The 27702-nt window shown below is 41.8% G+C and overlaps 1 protein-coding gene across 3 annotated transcripts in view; it reads right to left on the reverse strand.

Moving 5' to 3' along the window:
* The window catches only part of LOC143295112 (sperm flagellar protein 2-like), a 92835-nt gene that overhangs the window by 64096 nt on the left and 1037 nt on the right, over positions 1 to 27702 (reverse strand). For all 3 annotated transcript variants that reach the window (XM_076606676.1, XM_076606675.1, XM_076606674.1), the window contains exons 2-14: positions 27546 to 27648; positions 25225 to 25456; positions 22645 to 22865; positions 21537 to 21627; positions 19795 to 19865; positions 14884 to 15085; positions 14204 to 14392; positions 13234 to 13421; positions 11168 to 11330; positions 9594 to 9713; positions 6826 to 6928; positions 5899 to 5987; positions 2941 to 2986 (exon numbers count right to left, since the gene is read on the reverse strand). In XM_076606676.1, coding sequence (XP_076462791.1) covers positions 2941 to 2986; positions 5899 to 5987; positions 6826 to 6928; positions 9594 to 9713; positions 11168 to 11330; positions 13234 to 13421; positions 14204 to 14392; positions 14884 to 15085; positions 19795 to 19865; positions 21537 to 21627; positions 22645 to 22865; positions 25225 to 25456; positions 27546 to 27648 — 1818 coding nt within the window. The remainder of the gene's footprint in view (positions 1 to 2940; positions 2987 to 5898; positions 5988 to 6825; positions 6929 to 9593; positions 9714 to 11167; positions 11331 to 13233; positions 13422 to 14203; positions 14393 to 14883; positions 15086 to 19794; positions 19866 to 21536; positions 21628 to 22644; positions 22866 to 25224; positions 25457 to 27545; positions 27649 to 27702) is intronic.

The raw sequence follows: 27702 nt of genomic DNA on the forward strand, positions 1-27702 counted from the left end.
CCTCCACAGGCCACATGCCCTGTCTTAACCCTCCACAGGCCACATGCCCTGTCTTAGCCCTCCACAGGCCAAATGCCCTCTCTTAACCCTCTGCAGGCCAAACCAACCCATCTTAACTCTCTCCAGTTTCAGTTTTTCAAGGAGGCATGACTGCGTTCGGACAAATCCATATATGCTACACCAAAACTGCTTGGCAGATGCATTAAGACAAATCCAGAAAACACTAGACCACATCTGCCCAGTTTAATTTTCCAGTCAAACTTGGTTAGAAAAGGTGAAAGCAGGAATCAAACTCTAGCCCTCACCAATGCTGCATTTGCATATTAACCATCCTGCCACTTCCCTCCCTCTCTCCAGGTGAAAACGTTATCATGTTCCAGTACAAAGGCACAGTTTCAGGTGAAGAATGCTACAGAGTTTTTTTCACTGATTCAAAATGCTTCGTGTGGATACTGTTGGGGTGACAAGTGCTGCTGGGAGAAAGAGAAAACTGTTTGGATTTGTATTATGTGGACCTGAAAGCTAGTCAGACTTTTGGTATAAGACTAAATGGTATTCTGTCTATTGGTAGAGAAGAAGTGAAAACCATTCAGACTAGTGGTAGAAGATTTGAAATTCATCTATACTTATAGCAAAAGATATGAAAGCTATTCAGACTTTTGGCAGAAGACATTAAAGCTTTCCTGTCTGGATGGTAGAAGACATGAAAGCCATTGAAACTTTTGGCAGAAGACAAGATGCAGAATTGTAGCAGAAGACATGAAAGGGATTCAGACATATAACAGATGGCATGAAAGCTATTGAGACTTGTGACAGAAGACATGAAAGCTATTAAGACATATAGCCAAAGACATGAAAGTGATTCAGATTTGTGGCAGAAGACATGAAAGTGATTCAGATTTGTGGCAGAAGACATGAAGGCGATTCAGATTTGTGGCAGAAGACATGAAAGCGATTCAGATTTGTGGCAGAAGACATGAAGGCGATTCAGACAAGTAAATGAAGACACAAAAGCTATTCTGACTTGTGGCAGGGATAAAAAAAAACAAAAAACAACAACATCCCAACCATTGTGACTTTGTGAAGTGGACACAAAAATCATTACAACTGAAGGCTGGTGTGACAAAGGCTATCCTGACTAAAGAACAGGGTACTCAAAATGGAGACAAAAACCATCCAGGTTTATGATTTGGCACACAAAAACTATTTTATTTTAAGGTGGGACAGATGAGACAGCTACTGCTATCAAAATTTATGGCAAAGGACTCCCAAGCTTGTTTGACATAGGGACAAAGAGAAAAAAAAAAGCTATTCTATTCTGGAGAGGGAACATAATAGCTATTATAATGGAATGGAAAACAAAAGCTATTATAGTGGTTAGAAAAAAACAAACCACATAGTGACATATAACAGGGAACACGGAAATACTATTCTGACTTAGGGCAGGGGACTAAAAAGCTACTGAAATGTAAGAGGAACTAAAATGATACTAATTTATGGTAGGGAAATTGGTATTCAGACACACTCCAAGGGAAACTATTCTAACTTATGCTGATAACCACTTCTGTTTCTGTACCATCCTCCTGGAACTGTATTCAGCACGAGTCACATTTGTTTAGCTGTTATGGTAGGTATAGTATTGTAACATAAAAGATAAAAAAAAAAAGATGAATTAGTTTACTGTTTTAGTGGATAAAAACTAAAATAAGAAATAGAAAATGTTGTTAAATAAGTCGATGCAATGTAGGTTGCAAAATATGTAAACATAATACAATTGTAAAAAACGTAGACATGATATAGCTTGTAGAATAAGTAGACATAATAGAACTATTATAATCAGCATACACTGGCAATTCAGGCAATTCAGACTGACAATAAACTTTAAACAACATAAAAATGGCTATTCAGATTGACAATAAACTTAAAACAGCATAAAAATGGCTATTCAGACTGACAATAAACTTTAAACAGCATAAAAATGGCTATTCAGACTGACAATAAACTTTAAACAGCATAAAAATGGCTATTCAGATTGACAATAAACTTAAAAAAAAAAATCCTGTCCGTTTACCAGATGACTTGCTCAAATATATATGTGTTCTTCTACTGACAGATCTAACATACAAGACAAATTACAATAAAATAACAAAGGAGTGGAATAAGAGAGATGGAACCATCGTCTATGTAGCATTTGATAATCACACTCACACTATTCAACTCGCAGTTTCTGTTTCTACTTCGTGTGTATATTCACTACAAAATCTTTGTTTTTACCTCAAGTTATTGATTCATGATGTCTTCATCCTTCTGTTTCAACTTTATCAGGTAAATTCATTACCTATAGACATTTTCTTGCTTTTTTGTTGTACATTACATAACTGTAGCTCTTTATCATGTTTCTACTTTTTGTTGTACATTCAGTAACGGTAGATTTTTAAAAATAATTTTTTTGCTGCACATTCAGTGACATTAGATCTTTCTGTTACTGCTTCATGTTATACTTTCAGTAAGTGTAATTCTGTAAAATCATACTTTGTGTTGTACTTAAAGTGACTGTAACTCTGCAATTTTCTACTTCATGTTCATGTTATACTTTCAGTAAGTGTAATTCTGTAAAATCATACTTTGTGTTGTACTTAAAGTGACTGTAACTCTGCAATTTTCTACTTCATGCTGTACCAAGAGCAAATGTAACTCTTTTAACTTTCTACTTCAGCAACTGTAACTCTTTTTACTTTCTACTTCCTGTTATACTTTCAGCAGCTATAACACTTTTAACTGTCTACTTCATGTTATATTTTCAATAAGGGTTGATCTGCTGCGACAAAGGGGAGACGACAGCAGGGACTACACTACTGGGTCGCACACCACGGACACAACCACCTTCACCACCTGTGCCACCCTCCCTCCACCTGCCTCCATCAACAACAAACCACTCACTTCCTGAAGGTCGTTCAGACGCCGAGGTTTCTCTCATGCCTTGATCCTGAAACACAACCAAAACCAAACATTCTTAAAAAAAACAAGAGAGGCAAGGCCTTCAAGACTCACTTGTGATAAATTAAGTCCCCTAGCATTAATTACAGAGTAATTTCCCTTTTCTACTATCTGCACTAAAACGTTTGCAAAATAAATAAAAATTCCATGCTTAGCAAAAGAAGTTCCTGTTTGAACAAAAAATGATAATAATGACTCCTCTTGTTGTTGTGTCAGAATAAGAGGTCAAAGTGCCAAGTTTAGAGAATACAAAAAATATAAATATAACAGTAAATGCAGTTTGCATATAATTAGGCTTTCTTTTTTAATTTTTTTTGTGCCCATCCCAGAGGTGCAATATTGTTTTAAACAAGATGACTGGAAAGAACTGAATTTTTCCTATTTTTATGCCAAATTTGGTGTCAACTGACAAAGTATTTGCAGAGAAAATGTCAATGTTAAAGTTTACCACGGACACACGGACACACAGACACACGGACACACACACACAGACAACCGAACACCGGGTTAAAACATAGACTCACTTTGTTTACACAAATGAGTCAAAAAAGAAAGATTTTTTAAAACAAAGGATTGTTTTTCTTTTTATTCAACCCATTCTACTCCGGGTGTAAGTTAACTTGTTCCATAATTACTTCCCCTGTGGACCTGGTACAAGTATTCTTGTGCCAACACACTATTCTAACTTCATTTATTCTTGCTTGATACAGTTGGCGTTCTTAACTGAGCCATTTACGGATTCCGGAAGCATCAAAACGAAGCTTTGTTTGACTGATTAAATCAACAATTCTTCACCGATTTTCACCGTTTTAGTGAACAACCCTACTTTTTTTTAATATATTTTTTACTGCAGTGGTCTCATGTAGTGCTGGTCCAGGGAGATGTAGCAGGCATGTAGCTGTGGGGTAGAAAGAGTTAAAGTATGAACAAGGAATATTTCATTCAAATGGGTGCTTAAAGTGTTCAAAACACACCAGACCAGATCATTATGAAAAAAAAAAAAAAGAAAAAAAAGAAAAAAAAAAAAAAAGAGGATAGAATGAACAAAATAAAGAAAGACCGAGTCAAGCATACCAATCAGTACTTTTTAAAATCTGTCTGTATCTTACCGTATTTCTGTTTCGTCAAAACAGATTTCTGTGTGTGTGAAATTTGTTCTGCTCTCCTGAGATAGAGCACATCACTAGAGTGCAGTGCCACACTTTTTCTTTTCTTTACTAAAAATTTTTGACTCACTTGTGTAAACAAAGTGAGTCTATGTTTTAACCCGGTGTTCGGTTGTCTGTGTGTGTGTGTGTGTGTGTCCGTGTGTCTGTGTGTCCGTGGTAAACTTTAACACTGACATTTTCTCTGCAAATACTTTGTCAGTTGACACCAAATTTAGCATAAAAATAGGAAAAATTCAGTTCTTTCCAGTCATCTTGCTTAAAACAATATTGCACCTCTGGGATGGGCACAAAAAAATAAAAAAAAGAAGCCTAATTATATGCAAACTGCATTTACTGTTATGTTTATATTTTTTGTATTCTCTAAACTTGGCACTTTGACCTCTTATTCTGACACAACAACAAGAGGAGTCAATATTATCATTTTTTGTTCAAACAGGAACTTCTTTTGCTAAACATGGAATTTTTATTTATTTTGTAAACATTTTGGTGCAGATAGTAAAAAAGGGAAATTACTCTGTAATTAATGCTAGGGGACTTAATTTATCACAAGTGGGTCTTGAAGGCCTTGCCTCTCTTGTTTAAATAATCTGCTTGTAAGTGTATTTGTTTTCCTATCAAAAAGAAATTTTCTGTGGAATCATGCCAGGGACAGTCCTTCTGTTGCCATGGGTTCTTTTATGCGCACTAAATGCAAACTACACATCGGACCACGGTTAAATATTTCTCATCCGAATGATTGTTTTGAAAAAGTATGAATAAGGAATGTTTCATTCAAATGAGTCATCAAATGATGATAAAACAAGGTCCAGCATGCAGCATGCACTTCGCGCACATGAAAGAATCAATGGCAACAAAAGGGTTGTCACTGGAAAAATTCCGTACAAAAATCCACTATGACAGGAAAACAAAACAAATATACTTGAACACAGAAAAAAAAAGAGAGAGAAAAAAAACAACAATAGAGGGTGGCACTCTCATTGTATTTGTATCTGTATTTTGTATTTGTATTTCTTCTTATCACAACAGATTTCTCTGTGTGAAATTCGGGCTTCTGTCCCCAAGGAGAGTGCATCGCTACACCGACATCCATATTTTTGTGTTTTTTCCTGCGTGCAGTTTTATTTGTTTTTTCCTATCGAAGTGGATTTTTCTACATAATTTTGTCGGGAAAACCCTTTTGTTGCTATGGGTTCTTTTATGTGCACTAAGTGCATGCTGCACATGGGACCCCGGTTTATCGTCTCATCCAAATGACTAGCATCCAGATCACCACTCAAAGTCTAGTGGAGGGGGAGAAAATATCGGTGGCTGAGCTGCGATTCGAACCAGCGCGCTCCGATTCTCTCGCTTCCTAGGCGGACGCATTACCTCTAGGCCATCACTCCTCGATGCGCTCTCCCTGGGGGGATCAGCTTGAATTTCACACAGGTTCCTTGTGACACTGGTATACTTGGTAATGGTAATGAAGGCATACTCTATTTTGTTCTATCACATTCTATGCTGCATGACTGTGTTGTGCCCACTCAAACGCCAGCGTGCTTGCACTGACCCCAGTGAGCATGCACTGACCCCAGTGCGTATGCACTGAATGCACTGACCACGTTGCACATGCACTGACTCAGCATGCACTGACCCCAGGGCACATGCACTGACCCAGATGTGCATGCACCGACCCCAGTGCGCATGCACCGACCCAGTGCACATGCACAGACCCAAGTGCGCATGCACTGACCTGTGTAGCCTCCATTATCTCGTTGTTCTTGTGGGCCTCCACCGCCTGGCTGACCAGCTCGTCCACGTCCATCACCACCACGCGGTGATCTGTCACACAGCACGTCAACATCAAATTTCTTTTCCATTGTATCCCCCCCCACCCCCCACTCCCCCAAAACTCCCACCCCGCAGCGGCTGTCAAGCTTTGTTACAATGTGAAAAGCTGTTTGTTTGACATGACCCCCTTTAACGTTGACTAAAGACGCCTATGGAGGTGAAAACAAAAAAACATACATTACATAACATACACAACAAAGCTGACATTTTCACAATCAATGGTTCGATATTCATGAAAAATATAACCAATATATGCCTTCCTCAAAATCATGCCACCGAAGATGATACAATAATCAGGAACAAACTGAAATTTTCTAGAATTTTCAGCAACACGCTGTCTTCCTTTTTTTTTTTTATTCAGTATGATGACGACCATCATCACAGCCACTATGACTCATGGAGAAATTACATTTCCATACATACAGTGTACAAACTAACTTTTCTCTTTTCTGTCCTTGTAAACAGTGTTCAACGAATTCTTTCCTGAAGATATGGTGGTGTCAATTATTATTTTTTTGTTTTGTTTTTTCTTTTGCTTGTGATAACTAGCCATCTTATTCCAGTGAGCGCCATTTCTCGTAACTTTGAATCTTCCGTATCTGGTTACTGACTTATTGCCACACGGATCGAAGCGCAACTTCCCATCCCTGATACGGTTTGTCCACCCGTAAAAAAAGGCTCCCCCATTTGTTTCTATGTGTTCTTTTTTTTCCCTTAACCATCCATCTGCAGTTATAACATCAGGAATGGTTATCAATTTTTACGTTTCCATAACAAATACAGCTGTTCTGGAATGGTGGGGCATTATGTTAAGCTGACAGTCACACACCTTCCAACAGCTGTTTAACGACTGTTGTCTTCCCACTGAATGGCTTGCCAAGAACACAGGCACGAATGGGGAAGGGAGGGAACTCTGGAGGGGGTGGCGGCGGCTGAAACATTGAAACACACCATTCTGTCCTTGTCAAGTATTTTCTTTTGATTTCTTTAAGCAAATTTCTTTAAGGCATTTGTATCCGTCCAATCATATGGACAAGAATACCAACACTGCACACACACACACACACATACACACACACACACACACACACAAATGATAAAAAAAAGTGTACACAACACGTATACACACACACACATACACACACACACAAATGATAAAAAATGTGTACACAACACATACACACACACACACATTCACACACACACATGCACACACTCACACACATACAAACACATACGCACACAAACAAACAAAACACAAATACACAACAACATATTGGTCAACATGTCATCATAAATCCCAGCCATCAGACCACAGAAGCCTTTTGGTAAAAGAAGATTTATAGAATTATTGATCCATCTTTAAACTGCCACGGAGATTCAAGAAAGAAACACATTCAATCACAAATCAAAAATAAAAATGCTGGAATGACTGTTTGAAAGAGAAATATGTTTGTTTACCCCCTTTCCTTTAAATTGTTGACTCTTGCGATGTATAAAGTGGTTTTTTTTCTTTCTAAAACATGTAACAACATACAATCACTAATAAACCAGGTCAGTAATAAGAACCCCAGACACTGCATCACATTCATCATACATTAAAGATGAGACATTGCATCACATTCATCATACATTAAAGATGAGACATTGCATCACATTCATCATACATTAAAGATGAGACATTGCATCACATTCATCATACATTAAAGATGAGACATTGCATCACATTCATCATGCATTAAAGATGCAAGGTCCAGTGCCCAAGTTTAGAAAACTAACGGATATCTAAAAAAAACAAAAACAAAAACAAAACAAGAAAAACAAGAGTGGCAAGGCCTTCAAGACTCACTTGTGATTCACTTTAAAAAAAAATCTAATTGTTAAAATGTGTTCTTTATTTGTTATTATAAAGCTTCAGGTCAAAAGAAAAAGAAAAAAAAAGTCCTAATGGCAGATTCGAACCCATTTGTTTCAATGTGTTCTTTTTTTTCCCTTAACCATCCATCTGCAGTTGTAACATCTGGAATGGTTATCAATTTTTACATGTTTCCATAACAAATACAGCTGTTCTGGAATGGTGGGAATTATGTTAAGCTGACAGTCACACACCTTCTGTCTTGCCCATTACACTATCGTGGCTCCTTAATTGACGTTCAAAAATATAATATTTAAACATCATATTATTCTGGTGTATCTTGGACATTCAAAAAATCTTTAAGGGCAATTAAAAATTCTTTTTAAGTCCGTGGTAAAGGAGACGTGGCTATCGCCACAATCACACTGCAACATTTAGCCATTTTTTATCTGGATCTAGATAGATGTACAAGTTTAGTTACACCTGGTTGACACGATCGATTCAATTTCTCTTTTATGTTCATTCTAGTTTTATAGTTTTAATGTTGATATGAAAATTGAGTATTTTGTTAAACTAATAACATGTAGAGCCAAGTACAAGTACTTCTTAACTTTGTATGAAGTGAAACGGAATTCATTTTGAGAAAAGTCAAGACTGGAAATTTTTACGTTTCAATTCAAAGGTATTAACTCTCATGGTTTATTATTTTTAACTGAGTTCCGACTGATTCTGTGGTTATTTTTATGGCAGTTTGGGGCATAATCCAGTAAGTGATGAGGCGTTCAAAAAATATTTCTCTGAATAAATATTTAACGGTCTCCTTCTTCAACTTTCCATCATATGTTATCTTGTATTATCGATTGAATATAGGATTGAACAGGCAGGTCAACAACTTGAAACAAAATGGCGTACTTCGCGTTCATGAAGAATATGAAAATGCGCTTTGAATATGTATAAATATTTGTACGTAATTGATTTTTGCTCATGACATTTAGGGCTCAGCCAATCTATAAAGGCCACTCGTCGAATTGATTTTAGTATTTTCTGAAAAAGACCACTTGGGCGAATGAACATAGTGAAAGCCATGTACACTGAGAGTAGAACACACAAGCTTTTTATGTATTGAGTATAATTTCATAATGTAATGTTTAAGATGAGAAAGATCAGTTTAAAGCAAATTAAGCCCCCTAGCATTAATTACAGATTAATTTCCCTTTTTTACTGTCTGCACCAAAGACATGCAAAATAAATATAACTTCTATGCTTAGCAAACAAAGTTCCTGTTTGAACAAAAAATGATAAAAATGACTGCTCTTGTTGTTGTGTCAGAATATCAGATCAAAGTGCCAAGTTTAAAGAATAAAAAAAAAAAAAAAAAAAACAGTAAATCAGTTTGCATATAATTTGGCTTCTTTTTAAAAAATTTTTTGTGCCCATCCCAGAGGTGCAATATTGTTTTAAACAAGATGACTGGAAAGAACTGAATTTTTTCTATTTTTATGCCAAATTTGGTGTCAACTGACAAAGTATTTGCAGAGAAAATGGCAATGTTACCACAGACACACACACACAACCAAACACCGGGTTAAAACATAGACTCACTTTGTTTACACAAGTTAGTCAAAAAAGAAGAAGAAAAGATTCAAACACTCTAGCGGAGAATAAAGCAACAACAACAACAAAAACCCCCGACACCTAGCATTTTTCTAAAATCAAACTCTCTGGGGGGGGGGAGGACTCACCGTGGGGGGGTGCACAATGCTGTAGAGGCGCTGGATGATGTGGCCCACCACAGGGTTGACGCGAGGGGGACCCCCCATCTCCTTCGCCTCTGCTGGGGGCTGCCACTCCCCTATCATGTTCTGCACACACAGTCATCACGACTAAAAGACGTCGTTCCCCTTCGTTTGTGTTCAGCTGCTGTAACTCCCACAAAATCACTCAGTACTGCCAGTTAGCTCCCCTGACTTTCCCCACAGACGACCCATTTGTAGCAGTAAGAAATAAAATCGCCAACCCCCCCCCCCCCCCCCCCCCCCCCAAAAAAAAACCCCGAAAAAAGAAAATAGAATTTGTGAACTGAAAACTTCCAAACTGATCAGTAACATGAGTTAGTTGGGGACAACATATAAAACCTCCTCCCTTCTTATGCTATCATACAGTGAGATGACGAAAGTATCCATACTTTTTGTTCAAAATTTGCACACACTGATGACTTGTAAATGAATCCAGGAAAGCACACAGAGTTTGAAACAGATTAAATTCAGAACGTTAAATAGCCATGACAGGGACCCTTTGTCTAATTCTGTTGTCTGCCTTGTGACAGAGACGAAACTGGGTCAGACACCATTGTTGGCACGCACTGTTCACGTGAACTAGTTACTGCGAAAATAACTCTCCTGTTTGTGAGCACAGCGATACACACTGCATTTACTGGTCGCAGCTCAGAGTGGAAAGGTCAGTTAAGATGTTTTTAGCTTATAACAACAATATGCAAATTAGGTGCCACTCCAAAAATTCGAAAACTATCTAAAGCCCCTATCAGGCTCCTTTATCTGAAATAGCTGTAAACAGTAGGGCCTCGATTGGGGCCTTTTGTCCGCAATGAGTTCACTGGAATACATATACGAATTGGTTTTCACTTGCATGACCATTTTCACCCTTCTATGTTGGTAACCATATTGCGTTTTTTGGGGGGTCAGCATGCTGGGTAGAGGTGCTCTGACCGAAGTGGTCAAGCGTTGAATTTCTGATCCAGTGTTCACCAGTGGGCATGGTTTGAAGCCCTGTTTCTTCCTGGTAAAGCGCCCAGATCTCAACTTCAGAAATCAGAGAACATGACTATCATTCTCAGACTGTGCACAGGCCACTGCCAGCTCCTCTCCCATCTCTACACACTGAAAATTTCCCACACAGACCAATGTCCGTGTGACACCGCTCCTCAAACTCAGGCCCATGTCCTGCAAGACTGCCCTCTGCACAAAGAGCTGAGGCGCCAGATCTGGCCCAGTCCCGCAGCTCTCCAGGACAAGTTGTGGGGAATGGCGACAGCTCCAGCAGATTCGTAATTTACTTTGGACTGACCATCTGAACATGGCCTGGGAATGCTGAAGAAGAAGAAGAGAACATAACTAAGAGAAATGGAACAGTGTCTGTGTATGTTTTGTGTGGATGATAGCACACACACACACACACACACACACACACACACAAAAAAAAACACAACAACATGACAACAGTGACAGTCTACACCAGGGGCGTTTTCTCCGGGAGGGGGTGTGGGGGGGGGGGGAGGGAGGGGAGCTGCAGTCCTGACCTTGTACTCCATGAAGTCTCCCTCATCCAGCAACATCTGCCGCTCCTCCTCCAGAATCTGCTCCGGAGTGGGCTCCCCTGAGTCCACAGGGACGGCCTCGTACAGGGGGTAGCCGCTGACAAACATGGCCGTCCAGTCACGCATCAGCTTGGCGGGGATGAGGCTGCACAGCAGACACACGGCCTGACGTCACCTCTCCGTGGTGCTCCTTACTCATGCAGCATCTATCTTTAGTCAGTGACCCACACTCTAAGCACTTCACAAACATGGAGTCATATATCACCTATCTCCATTAAGAGATCACACTCTACAGTCAGAGACCACACTCTAGGTGCTGTACAAACATGGGGTCATTCTTATATAGCGCCTATGTTCAGTCAGATACCAAACTCTTAAGTGCATCACAAACACAGAGTCATTCTTATGTAGCACTTGTCTTCAGTCAGAGTCCACACTCTATGCACTTTACAAACATGGAGTCATTCTTATACAGTGCTCATCTTCAGTCAGACCACACTCTACATATTTTACAAACACTGAGTCATTCTTATAAGGTGCTTGTCTTTAGTCACAGACCACACTCTACGCACATTACAAACACAGAGTCATTCTTATATAGCACTTGTCTTCAGTTTGAGTCCAAACTCTAAGAGCTTAACAGACATGGAGTCATTCTCAAGAGACAACAATCTAAGCACTTTGCAAACATGGACTCATACTTAAATAGTGCTTATCTTCAATCAGATACCAAACTCTAAGCTCTCTACAAACACGTAGTCATACTTAAATTGTGCCTATCTTAACTCTCTCCATACGAACGGCGAAAGAGATGACGTTAACAGCGTTTCTCCCCAATTACCACCATCAAAATATTACAAGCGGAAGGCTCTTACACTGAAGAGGTGAATGTTGACAATGAATACCACAATTCTGACGATGGAAGCTAAAGGTTGGGTCATTCAGACACCCACTGGACATCCGAGGTGTCTGTGTAGAGGAGAAGAGAGGACTGGCTGTACTGAGTGAGTTAAGTCCGAGACCAAATTCTGCATTTTGCATACACTGAGCCAATCTCAGGTGGCACCTGTCTTCACTCAGAGACCACGCTGAAAGTGCTCTACAAACATGGAGTCATTTTCACAGCAGGCTGTCTACTCACAGCTAACTGAGAGCTGCCTTTTGGCACTCATCATTAACACACACACAACTGAAATAAAACGACACTGCGAATCTTCTGTTGATCGAAGGCATCCATGTTGCTTTCTGCTCGGTGCCTTCTCACTGTGCGATTTTTTTTCAAATGAGCAGGCAGATCAGGCTGCCAGAAAGGCAACATGCAGTTTATGAAGACTCTCAGCTCTTCTTCTTCTTCTGCATTCACTCGTATGCACACGAGTGGGCTTTTACGTGTATGACCGTTTTTACCCCGCCATGTAGGCAGCCATACTCCGTTTTCGGGGGTGTGCATGCTGGGTATGTTCTTCCTTCCATAACCCACCGAACGCTGACATGGATTACAGGATCTTTAACGTGCGTATTTGATCTTCTGCTTGCATATACACACGAAGGGGGTTCAGGCACTAGCAGGTCTGCACATATGTTGACCTGGGAGATCGTAAAAATCTCCACCCTTTACCTACCAGGCGCCGTCACCGTGATTCGAACCCGGGACCCTCAGATTGAAAGTCCAACGCTTTAACCACTCGGCTACTGCGCCCGTCGAAGACTCTCAGCATTCCATTAGACCTACAAGAGTTAACCTAGCAGTACAGAAAAAGTGTCCTGTAACTGACTTGAAAATAAGCAAAAAGATTCAGACTGCCAATATTACTGTCACTGTATAAATAGAATTAAAGTGAACAATCTGAAAGTTTTCTTAAATAATACATCTGACTCCCAGTCAAGATCAATAATAATTTTGATTTATCAGCCCCCTCCACCACACCCTCCACACATATCCGCCCCCGCCCCCCCAAAAAAAACAACAAAAAAACAATCAATCACACACACCAAACCAAACCAAACCAAAAAACTCTTAATAAAAAAAAAAAACACCAATCACCCACTTTTCAGTCAGCTGGCGATACTCGGCCACCTTGCAGGAGAAGTCCACAACCTGGGCCACAATGTCGTAGCAGGAGTCATAGTGTCGGCGGTAGCGAAGCTCCGCCCTCTCGGCGGCAATCCTGTCGTGCAGCTCCTGCTCATGCTGCAGCTCCTCCTTCCTCTCCTCCTTCTCCTGCCGGGCCAGCTCCTGATGACGATGATGGTGGTGATGATGGTGAAAACAAAACAGGGCGTTATGTATTTGTGTGTGTGGGGTGGATGGGTGGGGTGGGGTGGGGGGGGGGGGGGGAGAGTGTGAGTGTGTTTGTGTGTGTAGTGTGTGTGTGTATGTGTGCATGTGCATGTGCATGTGTGTGTGTGTGTGTATGTGTGTGTGTGTGAAAGTGTGTTTCTGTGTGTGTGTGTTTCTGTGTGTGTGTGTGTTTCTAAGTGTGTGTGTTTCTGTGTGTTCGTGCGTATGTGTGTGTGTGTGTGTGTGTATGAATGGGCAAGGGTGAATGGATGACATAAGATGGAGGCAGATGAACAACACACACTCCACACACACACACACTCTTTATGAACACATGTTTACATACACAACACACAACACTCACACACAGGCACACAGACAGGCACACACACCACATACATGCACTATATATACATACACACACCACACAGGCATAGAGACACACACACACACACACCACATACATGCACAACATATACACATAGGAACACACACACAGAAACACAGACACACACAGACATACACATGCACACAAACACAAAAATCAACTTCCTGCAGATATGCATACACACATGCGCTCAAATCCTATGCCTGTACACACACACACACACACACACAAACACTCAATTTATTTATTTATGCATGCACAAACATGCCCCCTCTGCACCCTCCCCCTAAACACACACACACACACACACACACACCAACACCACCCAGACAACCCAGTCCCTACACACCGCCTCTCGGTCGAGGGCCTCTTCGAAGTCGCACAGCCTCCTCTCCTGGTACTGCTGCTCACGGGCGATGCGGTTGTTGCGAATGGCTTCCCTCTCCTGCCGCGCATGCAGCAGCTGCACAGCGATGCGCCGCTCATGCTGCGACTGTCGCATCAGCTTGTTCACCATCATCTCCTCTCGCCGCGCCTCCTGCCAGAGAGAGAGGGGTGTGGGGGTGGGGGTGGGGGATGGGGGTGGGGAACAATATGATGTACAGTTTCCTTTTCTTTTTTTTCTTTTTGCAGTCGATCTTAAGATATTTTTTTTTTTTTTAACACAGTGTGTTGTTGAAAGCAATTGGCAGCCCATCATTATACAGTCAGGAAAACTCCTGTGTGTATTAAAGAACCCACAGGAAAAATTCTGTAGAAAAACCCCACAAATACATTTGCAGATAGAAAAAAACAAAATACACACAACCAGCCCTCCCCCCTCCCCAAAACAACAACAAACAAACAAACAAAATATGATGGACTTGCACTGTGGTGACAAGCCTTTCCTGGGGAGAGCAGCCTGAATTTCTCATAGAGATATATGCTGTGACAAAAAAAGAAATGAAATACAACACAACACAATAAAACACAACACAACACAACACAGCACAACACAACACAGTCTATTTCCACCATCACTCCACACACCTCCTGGGCCTGGTGTGCAGACATCTGTTCCCCAATCACTTTCCGGCGCCGTTTCTCCCGTTCCTCTCTGGCCGCCGCGTCCTCCTGGAGACGCTTGCGGATCTTGCTGATGTACTCACTGTTTGACGACAACTTCACCACGTTCAGGGTGTCTGCCCGCTCGTCGTCACGTTTCAGGATGTAGGAGATGTCTATCTCATCACTGCACAGGCACAGGCACATGATGATGCATTACTGTTGCCACTTTGGAAGACACAGGCACTTGAAAATGACATTACTGTTGACAATGGAGAAAGGTGGCAGAAATCAGGATGCTTTTCTTTGAATACCGTGTCTGTGAGGACCTGGGTTTGATCCCTTGACTTTCCTTTTTCTTCCAAGTTTGACTGGAAAATCAAAGTGAGCATCCAGTCATTCAGATGAGATGATAAACCGAGGTCCTGTGTGCGTCACACACTTGGTGCACTGAAATGGAACCCATGGCACCATAGGTGTCGTCCTCTGGGGAAAAATTCTACAGAGGAAAATCCACTCTAATAGGTAAACAAATATATATGCATGCAAACAAGTGGAGTGATGGCCTAGAGGTAACGTGTCCACCTAGGAAGCGAGCGAGAATCTGAGCGCGCTGGTTCGAATCATGGCTCAGCTGCCAATATTTTCTCCCCCTCCACTAGACCTTGAGTGGTGGTATGGACGCTAGTCATTCGGATGAGACGATAAACCAAGGTCCCGTGTGCAGTATGCACTTAGCGCACATAAAAGAACCCACGGCAACAAAATGGTTGTTCCTGGCAAAATTCTGTAGAAAAATCCACTTCGATAGGAAAACAAACAAATAAAACTGCACGCAGGAAAAAATACAAAAAAATTGGGTGGCGCTGAAGTATAGCGACGCGCTCTCCGTGGGGAGAGCAGCCCAAATTTCACACAGAGAAATCTGCTGTGATAAAAAGAAATACAAATACAAATACAAAACCTGACTAAGCACATTGCGTTAAGCTGCCGTCAGCCATCTGCCCAGCAGTGTGATGTAGCGCATATCGATTTGTCCTCCTTGAGGAACTAAATTTGAAACTTAAACTGAAAAACTGGAGACACTGGCACATGAAAATATATTACTGCTGACACTGGAAGACACAGGGACATGAAATTACATTACTGCTGACATTGGAAGACACAGGAACATGAAAGTACATTTACTGCTGACACTGGAAGACACAGGGACATGAAATTACATTACTGCTGACACTGGAAGACACAGGGACATGAAAGTTACATTACTGCTGACACGGGAAGACACAGGGACATGAAATTACACTACTGCTGACATGGGAAGACACAGGGACATGAAATTACACTACTAATGACAATGGAAGACACAGGGACATGAAATTACATTACCAATGACAATGGAAGATACAGGGACATGAAACTACATTACTGCTGACATGGGAAGACAAGCACATGAAAACACATCACAGCTGACAACGGAAGAGGCAGGCACATGAAGTTACATTCTGGAGAATATTTTTTAACAGCTTAATCGCAATTCTATCAAAACACAAGGTGAACCAACAACCAAACCAGTAGTTCATTATGAAAAACTGATAAACTGATCACAATCTACTCCATTACAAGAAACAGGGCAAAAGAGTATGCATAATTTCTGAAAGGTTCATGGATAATAATGGTGAACTTTTGAATGATCAGTCTTTGAAGTAATAACTTGGAATTAAAACTCTTTTTTTTTTTTTTGCATAGAGGATATTTACAAAAAGGCAACCAACAACAACAACAACAACAAAAAAAAAAAAAAAAAAAAAAAAAAAAAAATCCTGAGAAGTGAACTTTTGTGGTCAAGGTTACCGGTGCACCACGACCAGAGAGCTGAGAAGAGAACGACACCAAGAGAAACGAGCTGCTATGGGGAAGTGGTTCGTGTCATGGACTGATGACTGGGAGAACGCAGGTTCGTACCCACCAAAGTTGGGTTTTTTTTTTTTTTGCCTGTGGCCACCTCCTACCCAGAGCTGAGTATGCTGTGGGGTCAAAGAAGAAGACTGGGACCATACAGTCATGGGTCATCCCCTTCACGGATGCGTCTTTGCTAGAGTTGCTCAAATTTTTATGACCAACACTGCAGGTGTCTGCATCCTTTAGCCTGGCTGATACCAGGAAATATCATCAGAGTACAGACTTGTCAAGTAGTCTCAGGCCTTAACCCTTTCAGCCCTTCTGCCTGTGCAACCCTTCCAGCCTGGCATGTTTTGGCCTGGCTGCATCAACGGGAAGGGGTGCTTCACTTCAGGCGCAAATTCATAGCAACTGCTCAACCATTAGCGACCGAACTTCACAAAATGACTGAAATATGATTTTGACACAAATTGCTGAAGTCTCAAAATGAAGGATGCAACAGTTTACTTGTAACTTTAAATCAAAAACTGAAATAGTAAAATGTCAGCTTCTGTGAATGTTGAAGGTTGTGTGCTATCTTCTTGATTGAAATGTCCACCACTTTGTCTAGACCTGCCGCAAATTTCATCCCCTTCACTTTTTCAGGAATTATCAGATGAATTATAAGACATATCTTCATTATCTGGGTCGAATTTGCTGCAAGAGTCCATCATAATTTCATTGAGCACTTACTGTGCAGTAAGCCTTTGACATTTTACCATATCAATACGGAAAACTGGATAAAAAACGCACTAATGGAGCGAAACTTCGTGTGCCAGTGAGGAAGGAAGTTAAGTTGGAGTTACTTCCCTTACCTAGCAGTTCAATGAATAATAATGAGCTGTCGAACCGATTTAAATAAATGGGTTTCTTCACCTGCCTGTCAGGCGGGCTCAGGCGGAAAACGGTGATCAGCAGTGCAGGCCCGTCATGCAGGCGCAGTGTTGAATGAGTTAAGGGGCTGCCATAACAGCAGCATTGTCATCACCCCCATCATCATCAAATTATATAACAAAAAAAAAATTTCCCCAAAGTCTGGGTCACATTCACACACACACACACACAGAGAAAGAAAGACACAAACAAAAAGTAGTGTCTGTGTGGGCCGACAGCGACAGAAGCCATGACTTACCTCTCATCATCAGTGACAGGAGCCATGACTTACCTCCCATCATCAGCGACAGGAATCATGACTTACCTCCCATCATCTGTGACAGGAGCCATAACTTACCTCCCATCATCTGTGACAGGAGCCATAACTTACCTCCCATCATCTGTGACAGGAGCCATGACTTACCTCCCATCATCTGTGACAGGAGCCATAACTTACCTCCCATCATCTGTGACAGGAGCCATGACTTACCTCCCATCATCAGTGGCAGGAGCCATGACTTACCTCCCATCATCTGGGACAGGAGCATATGACTTACCTCCCATCATCAGCAACAGGAGCCATGACTTACCTCCCACCATCTGAGACAGGAGCATATGACTTACCTCCCATCATCAGCGACAGGAGCCATGACTTACCTCCCATCATCTGCGACAGGAGCCACGACTTACCTCCCATCATTACTGACATGAACCATGACTTACCTCCCAAGAACTGTGGCAGGTGCCATGACTTACCTCCCATCATCAGTGACAGGAGCCATGACTTACCTCCCATCATTAGTGACATGAACCATGACTTACCTCCCATCATCTGTGACAGGAGCCATGACTTACCTCCCATCATCAGAGACAGGAGCCATGACTTACCTCCCATCATCAGTGACAGGAGCCATGACTTGCCTCCCATCATCAGTGACATGAACCATGACTTACCTCCCCAGATCTGCGACAGGAGCCATGACTTACCTCCCATCATCAGAGACAGGAGCCATGACTTGCCTCCCATCATTAGTGACATAAACCATGACTTACCTCCCCAGATCTGCGACAGGAGCCATGACTTACCTCCCATCATCAGCGACAGGAGCCATGACTTACCTCCCATCATTAGTGACATGAAACATGACTTACCTCCCATCATCTGTGACAGGAATCATGACTTACCTCCTACCATCGTGACAGGAGCCATGACTTACCTCCCATCATCAGTGACAGGAGCCATGACTTACCTCCCATCATCAGCGACAGGAGCCATGACTTACCTCCCATCATCAGCGACAGGAATCATGACTTACCTCCCATCATCAGCGACAGGAGTCATGACTTACCTCCTACCACCAATGACAGGAGCCATGACTTACCTCCCATCATCATCATCTGCGACAGGAGCTATGACTTACCTCCTACCATCAGTGACAGGAGCCATGACTTACCTCCCATCATCAGCGACAGGAGCCATGACTTACCTCCCATCATCTGTGACAGGAGCCATGACTTACCTCCCATCATCAGTGGCAGGAGCATATGACTTACCTCCCATCATCAGCGACAGGAGCCATGACTTACCTCCCATCATCTGCGACAGGAGCCATGACTTACCTCCCATCATTACTGACATGAACCATGACTTACCTCCCAAGAACTGTGGCAGGAGCCATGACTTACCTCCCATCATCAGTGACAGGAGCCATGACTTACCTCCCATCATTAGTGACATGAACCATGACTTACCTCCCATCATCTGTGACAGGAGCCATGACTTACCTCCCATCATCAGTGACAGAAGCCATGACTTACCTCCCATCATCAGTGACAGAAGCCATGACTTACCTCCCATCATCTGCGACAGGAGCCATGACTTACATCCCATCATTAGTGACATGAACCATGACTTACCTCCCCAGATTTGTGACAGGAGCCATGACTTACCTCCCATCATCAGTGGCAGGAGCCAAGACTTACCTCCCATCATCAGCGACAGGAGTCATGACTTACCTCCTACCATCAGTGACAGGAGCCATGACTTACCTCCCATCATCTGCAACAGGAGCTATGACTTACCTCCCATCATCAGTAGGCAGCAGGATCATCTTCAGCTTGTCTTCAAAGCAAGAAATAGCTGCCATTGTTTCCTGCACAACCACAATGCCAAACATGGCTAGTGAAAACAAAAGCCTGACATACAGATTTACAGGAAAAAAAACAACAACAAACAGCAACAACACTTTTTGATGATGACGTCTAAATATATGACATAGCACGGGAAAACCTGGCTAAAGTCGCAGCCAGCTTTTCTTAGTCATGCCCAAAAACACATCATTAGGGTCAAAATAAGATTTTTTTTTACAGTTTTCGCATCTTTGAAGTCTTATCTATCTTATGTTATCTTTGTTGCTGGTAAGTATTTCATTATAAAACTACCTGAAACTGTAGTACTTTAATGTTTTCAGATCCATCTGCTGTTGGCACTGCTGTATACATTCATCACTTTAGCTTCAATGTTCAGTGCATTTGACTTCAGGCTTTTCTGAAATCATTAATGACTACAGTTTTTTTAAACAACATTTTGATCAGGGATCTAAAGTTGAAGATCAAAAGATTCATCAGAATTACCGGAAATATCTTTGTTCAAACACAAATGCGGCCTTTTGGCTCTCATTTGAACATTCAACGTTTGCCGCTGACTGGTCTCTTGTGGCATGATGTCACTCCTCCACTCACCATTCTTGACTTCATTTGAGTACAGAGAGAAAACAATTTCCTGTGCATTTATCACATAGAGATTTATAGTTTACTTAATTCTGAATCTTTTGACACTACATACTAGTTCAAGATAATTCTTGTTCAAAAGTTACAAGCAGGCAAATGTGTGTATTTTTCATGAGCAAATTTCTCGATTTGTTAATTTCCGGCACACCAACTTTGAAAAAATTATAGGATAATACTATGATAGACAGATCAGTTCTGATTTTTGCATGTTAATCTGTGATTTTTAAACTTTCCAAAAGTAAATAAATGTGAAAAATGACAAATTCTGACTTTAGACGGGTTTTCGCGTGCTGCTTCATATATGGCCATCAGAAAAGCAGAGGAGGCAACTGCTGTCCCAACTATCTGGGCTAGAAAGTGATCATAGTGGAGTGTGTCTTGCCAAAGTTACATCTCCAGTCTTGGCTAAGAGGGCTTTAGGACAGTCAGTACTGGGACAGACCCCAGAGGCCAACTTGCCCACAAGGCTGCAGCACTAAGAGCCAGTGCGATCTTGCCCCCTAGCTTGCGAGTCACACACACACACATACACACACACACACACATACATATATATATGTATGTATGTATGTATAACTTTAAGGCTAAATCCCAAGTCTCTTCCTCAGCAGCTACCTCGCTCGCTTGTCTATTCATTGACTAAACAAACTACCTTCCAAAGTAACTTACTCTCTTTCCTGGACAAAAAACATACATCCATTGACCCAACAAGTCATACAAAAACCATACATCCAATGTCCCAATAAGACACACAAAAACCATACCTCCAATGACCCAACAAGACATACAACAAACATATATCCAATGACCCAACAAGACATACAACAAACATACATCCAACGACCCAAAAAGACACACAAAAACCATACATCCAACGTCCCAACAAGACATACAAAAAGCATACCTCCAATGACCCAACAAGACATACAACAAACATATATCCAATGACCCAACAAGACATACAACCAATATACCTCCAATGACCCAACAAGACATACAAAAAACATTATCATTATCATCATCATCATTATTACCACAGATTCCCTCTGTCGCCGAGCTGTTTGCCTCTCCTGCAGAAATTTGCTGGATTTTGACGGCGGCTTTGGAACGTGGATCGTTGATGACCTGAACACAATAAACGGGTAAATCAATAACAAACTGAACACGGTGAACTGATAACAACGAATGAAATGAATGCAGAACGACATTTACCAGTGCATCATTTCACAACAATACTTGCCTCATATGTGTTTCTGCTGGGAACCTTGTAATGTATTTTTTCAAAATTTTTGTTGTTGTTGTTGCTAATTTGCACTGAGTCTACTTGCAACAACACGGTTTCATAATCATGTATTCATCAATGTACAGTATCAAAACGCTTGCAAACTGTTTTTAGACAAAGGCACAAAGAACAACAAACACACGCACACACACACACACACACACATATATATATATATATATATGCACATGTTTACTCTGAATGGAAACAACAACAACAACAACATGCAACTGCTCTTATTACCCCTGCACTTTAGCATCTCATCAGCTTCATGAAATGGAGTTGTCCAGCACAATGGGGCATGTTTTTCATCATCCCTGATATGGTTATGCTTAATTGTCATTTTCTCTGTCTCGAGTATAAAAGCATTTATAAGTGTATACACTTGTGTGTCGCTTAGAACAACATCAGATACGTTAAGTTGGCCAATGTGCTGATATCTCCACCACTGGAAAATAAAGATTCACTCATTCAAAGATTCATTCATTCATTCATTCACCCATTCTCTCTCTCTCTCTCTCACAAAAACAACAACAAAAAACCACCACCACCAACAACAAAACAAACACTCAAATACAAACCCACACATTGATGGATTTTTCTCTTTTCAATGATTTCTCTCTCTCTTTGTCCATCACACTCACAAACACACATAAACACACACATACACACATAGAGATACAAACACACACACACACATACAAGCACTCACACTTGCAAACACAAACACACATACACACACACACACACAATACAATCAACGACCCTCCCAACTTATCCCCCAGACAGCCCCATCATCCCCCCCACCCACGCCCCCCACCACCCTAAAAAACCACAAGACAAACACAGCCAGTACTGACTTAATCTTGGCCACCATCTCGCTCTGTTTGGCCTGCAGCAGACGGGATCTCTCCATCATCTCCAGGTGGTGCTGCTCCTGGTCCCTCAGCCGTTTCTCGCACTCAAGGAAGCGGTTGCGGAAGGACGTGTCTTCTCTGTTGTTCTGGAGAAGAGGGAGTCTGGAGCTGATGTCCCCCATGCTTAGCTCTGCTTTCTGGCCAGCCTTCCGCCGCCGTGCTTGCTGGAGGTAAACAAGACTTCAGGTTCATATATATCTATGTATATGTGGAGTGATGGCCTAGAGGTAACGCGCCCGCCTAGGAAGCGAGAGAATCTGAGCGCTGGATTCAATCACGGCTCAGCCGCCGATATTTTCTCCCGCTCCACTAGACCTTGAGTGGTGGTCTGGATGCTAGTCATTTGGATGAGACGATAAACCGAGGTCCCGTGTGCAGCATGCACTCAGCGCACGTAAAAGAACCCATGGCAACAAAAGGGTTGTTCCTGGCAAAATTCTGTAGAAAAATCCGCTTCGACAGGAAAAACAAATAAAACTGCACACAGAAAAAAATACAAAAAAATGGGTGGGGCTGTAGTGTAGCGACGCACTCTCCCTGGGGAGAGCAGTCTGAATTTCACACAGAGAAATCTGTTGTGATGAAAAGGAATACAAATACAAATATAAATGTATCATTGTATGTATAATGTATTGTACTAGATGGGCGCAATAGCCAAGTGGTTAAAGCGCTCTACTTTCAATCTGAGGATCCCAGGTTCGTATCTTGGTAATGGCGCCTAGTGGGTAAAGGGTGGACATTTTTCCGATCTCCCAGGTCAACATATGCGCAGACCTGCTTGTGCCTGAACCCTCTTCGTGTGTATATGCAAGCTGAAGATCAAATATTATTGTTAAAGATCCTGAGATCCATGTCAGTGTTTGATGGGGCATGGAAACAAGAACATACCCAACATGCACACCCCTGAAAATGGAGAATGGCTGCCTACATGGCGGGGTAAAAAACTGTCATACACATAAAAGCCCCTCGTGTCCATATGAGTGGACCTGCGAACTGCAGCCCATGAACGAATAAGTATTGTATTACTCTTTTTTGTCACAACAGATTTGCCTGTGTAAAATGCAGGCTGCTCTCCCTAGGGCTTTGAACGCCACCCATTTTTTGTGGGTTTTTTTTCTGCCTGCCATTTTATTTGCTTTTTTATTTTCGTGGATTTTTTTTTTTTTTTTTTTTTTTACAGAATTTCGCCAGGGACAACCTTTCTGTTGCTGTGGATTCTTTTATGTGGTTTAAGTGCATGCTGCACATAGGATCTTGGTTCATCGTTTCATCTGATTGACTAGCATCCAGACCACCACTCAAGGTCTAGTGGAGGGAAGAAAATACTGGTGGCTGTGGGATTTGAACCAGTTCGCTCAGGTTCTCTTGCTTCCTAGGCAGATGCATTACCACTAGGACAACACTTCACTTTAAATTTATCTTTACTGAAAAACAAACCCCGGAAGACTGGAATGAGCAGCAGTGTATGTTTAAGTACATATACACAACCCAACCCAACCCAGCACAACATAACTCAACCCAGCACAACATGACCCAACCCAACCCAGCACAACATAACTCAACCCAGCACAACATGACCCAACCCAACCCAGCACAACATGACCCCTGCACAACCCAACTCAACCCTGCACAAAGCCAATCAAAGCCAGCCCAGCACAACCCAACCCAGCAATATAACCCAACCCAACAGCACAACCCAGCCCAACAGCACAACCAAACAGCACAACCCAACCCAGCCCTGCACAAACCCTATCCAGCACAACCCAACCCAACAATATGACCCAACACAAAAATATTACCCAACCCAACAGCATGACCCAACATAGCCCTGCACAAACCCAACCCAGCACAACCCAACCATATGACCCAACAGAAAAATATTACCCAACCCAACAGCATGAACCTAACCCAACCCAACCCTGCACAACCAAACCCAACCCAACAGCACAACCAAACCCAACCCAATAGCACAACCCAACACAGCCCTGCACAAACCCAACCCAGCACAACCCAAACCAACAATATGACCCAACACAAAAATATTACCCAACCCAACAGCATGACCCAACCCAGCCCTGCACAAACCCAACCCTGCACAACCCAACCCAACCCAACAGCACAACCCAACCCAACCCAACCCAGCCCTGCACAAACCAACCAAAGCCAACCCAGCACAACCCTACCCAACAATGTAACCCAACCCAACAGCATGAACCCAACCCAACCCAACCCTGCACAACCAAACCCAACCCAACCCTGCACAACCAAACCCAACAGCACAACCCAACCCGACCCAACAGCACAACCCAACCCAACCCGACCCAACAGCACAGCCCAACCCAACAACAGCACAACCCAACCCAACAACAGCACAACCCAACCCAACCCAACAGCACAACCCAACCCAACCCAGCCCTGCACAAACCAACCAAAGCCAACCCAGCACAACCCCACCCAACAATATAACCCAACCCAACAGCACAACCAAAACCAAACCCAAACCGACAGCACAACCCAACCCACCTCTATCAGCCTGTTGTCCTCGATAGTGTCCAACTTCATGGCGTGGCTGCCGCTGCCCTGCGATTGCTTCCTTCTGTTGTTGAGGATGATGTACAGCTGGTAGAGCAGGCGCGTGGCCGTCCCGTGCCTCTCCGTCATGACCTCCCGGGCAGAGGTCATGTCAAAGGCCACGCCCAGCTGGCTGAAGACGGGCTCCAGGCGGGAGAAGTTGTTCAGCTTGGATTCGTACGTCCTGTGTTTTGTGTTTTTCCGTGGCCAGGAGGAGGGGGGGCGTTGATATATGTATGTATGTGTATATATATACATATATATATATAAACACACACACACACACACACACACACATATATATATATCTATATATCTCTCTCTCTCTCTCTCTATATATATATATAGATAGATAGATAGATAGATAGATAGATAGATAGATAGCAATGGTGGGAACCAGTGAGTGTTTTGGTAATAATATGAACTTATATGTATACAAACACACACGTACACATACACACATCTGTACACTCACACAAATACACACACATACATGCACCCACACACACACACACACACATATATATATATATATATATATATATATATATATATATATATATATATATATATATATATATATATATATACACAAACACACACACACACATAAACACACATACAGAAACACAGAAACACACACACAAACAAACAAATAAACCACCAATCAAAAAAACAGACACATATACACACACAAACACACATGCAAAAACGCATACAAACACTCCTCAAGGGCCCCCTCCCGCCCCACAACCCCCCTCCAGCCCCACGAACCTACCCCCCACCCCCCACACACACACACGAATGTGCTAATTTTGCACCCACAACAGAGCTGCTGAACACAAGTTTCAGGGGACAATGTTTGCGCTCACCAATGTTTATGTTCAGAAAATACAAAGAAAACAGGATAATGACTGTAGAGGAATGTAAACATTGCTTGTTTAAATATGTTTACTGGGTATTACTACTATCATATACCTTTTTTTTTCTCTGAGAGAGACAAATATGTCATTTTACGAATCTGTCTTGGGGAAAAGACTTAAAAAAAAAAAAAAAAAAAAAAGACAAAAAAAAAAAGACATATTTTACGCACAGGTCTAAATGACAAACACACACCAACTTGCTATTGAACAAAGAGCGATGTATGCATGCAACTAATGAAATGAACCACAGGTGCTTTCTTGCACATACACTTCCATTTTCTTACAGTGAAAAAAAAAACAACACCTATTATTCAAACACCACTGTACAACTGTCATTTTTGGCAGGAACACTGATTTTTTCAAACATTTTTTTTTTTCAAGGTTTTCATGGTACATGTGTATCTGAAACAACCGTATATGTGTTCCATGAGAGGTCAATATATATACATATACAAGTCAGACAGGTCTCTTGATTAAATTCTTTTATATATGAAAACATACCTGTTTTCATGAAGTGTACGGTACTGTGCTGTTTTAAGTCTACTTTACAGACTTTTTTTTTCAAAACAAAATTCAATGAAGGTCTGTTATTGGTGTGTAATAACTAATATGTCAAAGTTCACCAAAACAACACAAAAACAGAAATTGGAAAATTCTGAAATCAATGTTACTTTACCTAAAAAAAAAAAAGAGAAGTTTTTATTACCTTTATTTCTTCAGTGACTGGTTTGATTGATTTACTGATTGGATTACATGATTTGCGATCTTACTTGTGAATTTATTTATTGACCAATTTCTTTATCTGTATTCATTTATTACTTTATATCTGTTATTTATTTTGATAATATTTGTGTTATCATGTGTTTGTCCGGTAATATAATAAACCGATTATCCTTTTATTTTAAACAAAATGTAATCAACATTTCAGAATCTAAGACAGCCAAAAATGCTGCTTTGAAACACTGCGTGTGTATGCTACAGTGAACACAGATTGACCATTTTCGTTTTGGACAGTTTTTGTTTGGCAAAGAAAAATACAGTTAATCCAGACATCAAAACCCTGCTTTAGATTTACCACACACACACACACACACACACACACACACACACAGTGATGCACACGTGCACGGACACACACACACTCACACACACACACACACAAACATAGAGTTACACACACACACAAACACATGCAGAGTCACACCCACACACCCACACCTACACACATACACAAATACATGCATACATACACTGCATTCAGACCCTCACCCCCCCCCCCCCCCCCCCGTGCCCCCCATTTACCCAAAACACACCCCTCCCCTGCCCCTCACATTTCCCTGAACCCTTCACCTGCTCTGTGAAAACTGGTCGAAGTCATTCTGCAGCTGGTACTTGTGCAGAACTTCCCCGATGAGGTATCCTGAGGAAAAGTCCCTGGCAAAGGTGGCCGGATCTGGCCACAGGGAACAGAAGGAACACATGGGGGGGGGTCAGGGTGGTGGTGGTG

Source organism: Babylonia areolata, chromosome 20 (genome assembly GCF_041734735.1).
Source record: "Babylonia areolata isolate BAREFJ2019XMU chromosome 20, ASM4173473v1, whole genome shotgun sequence".
NCBI classification, from domain to species: Eukaryota; Metazoa; Mollusca; class Gastropoda; order Neogastropoda; family Buccinidae; genus Babylonia; species Babylonia areolata.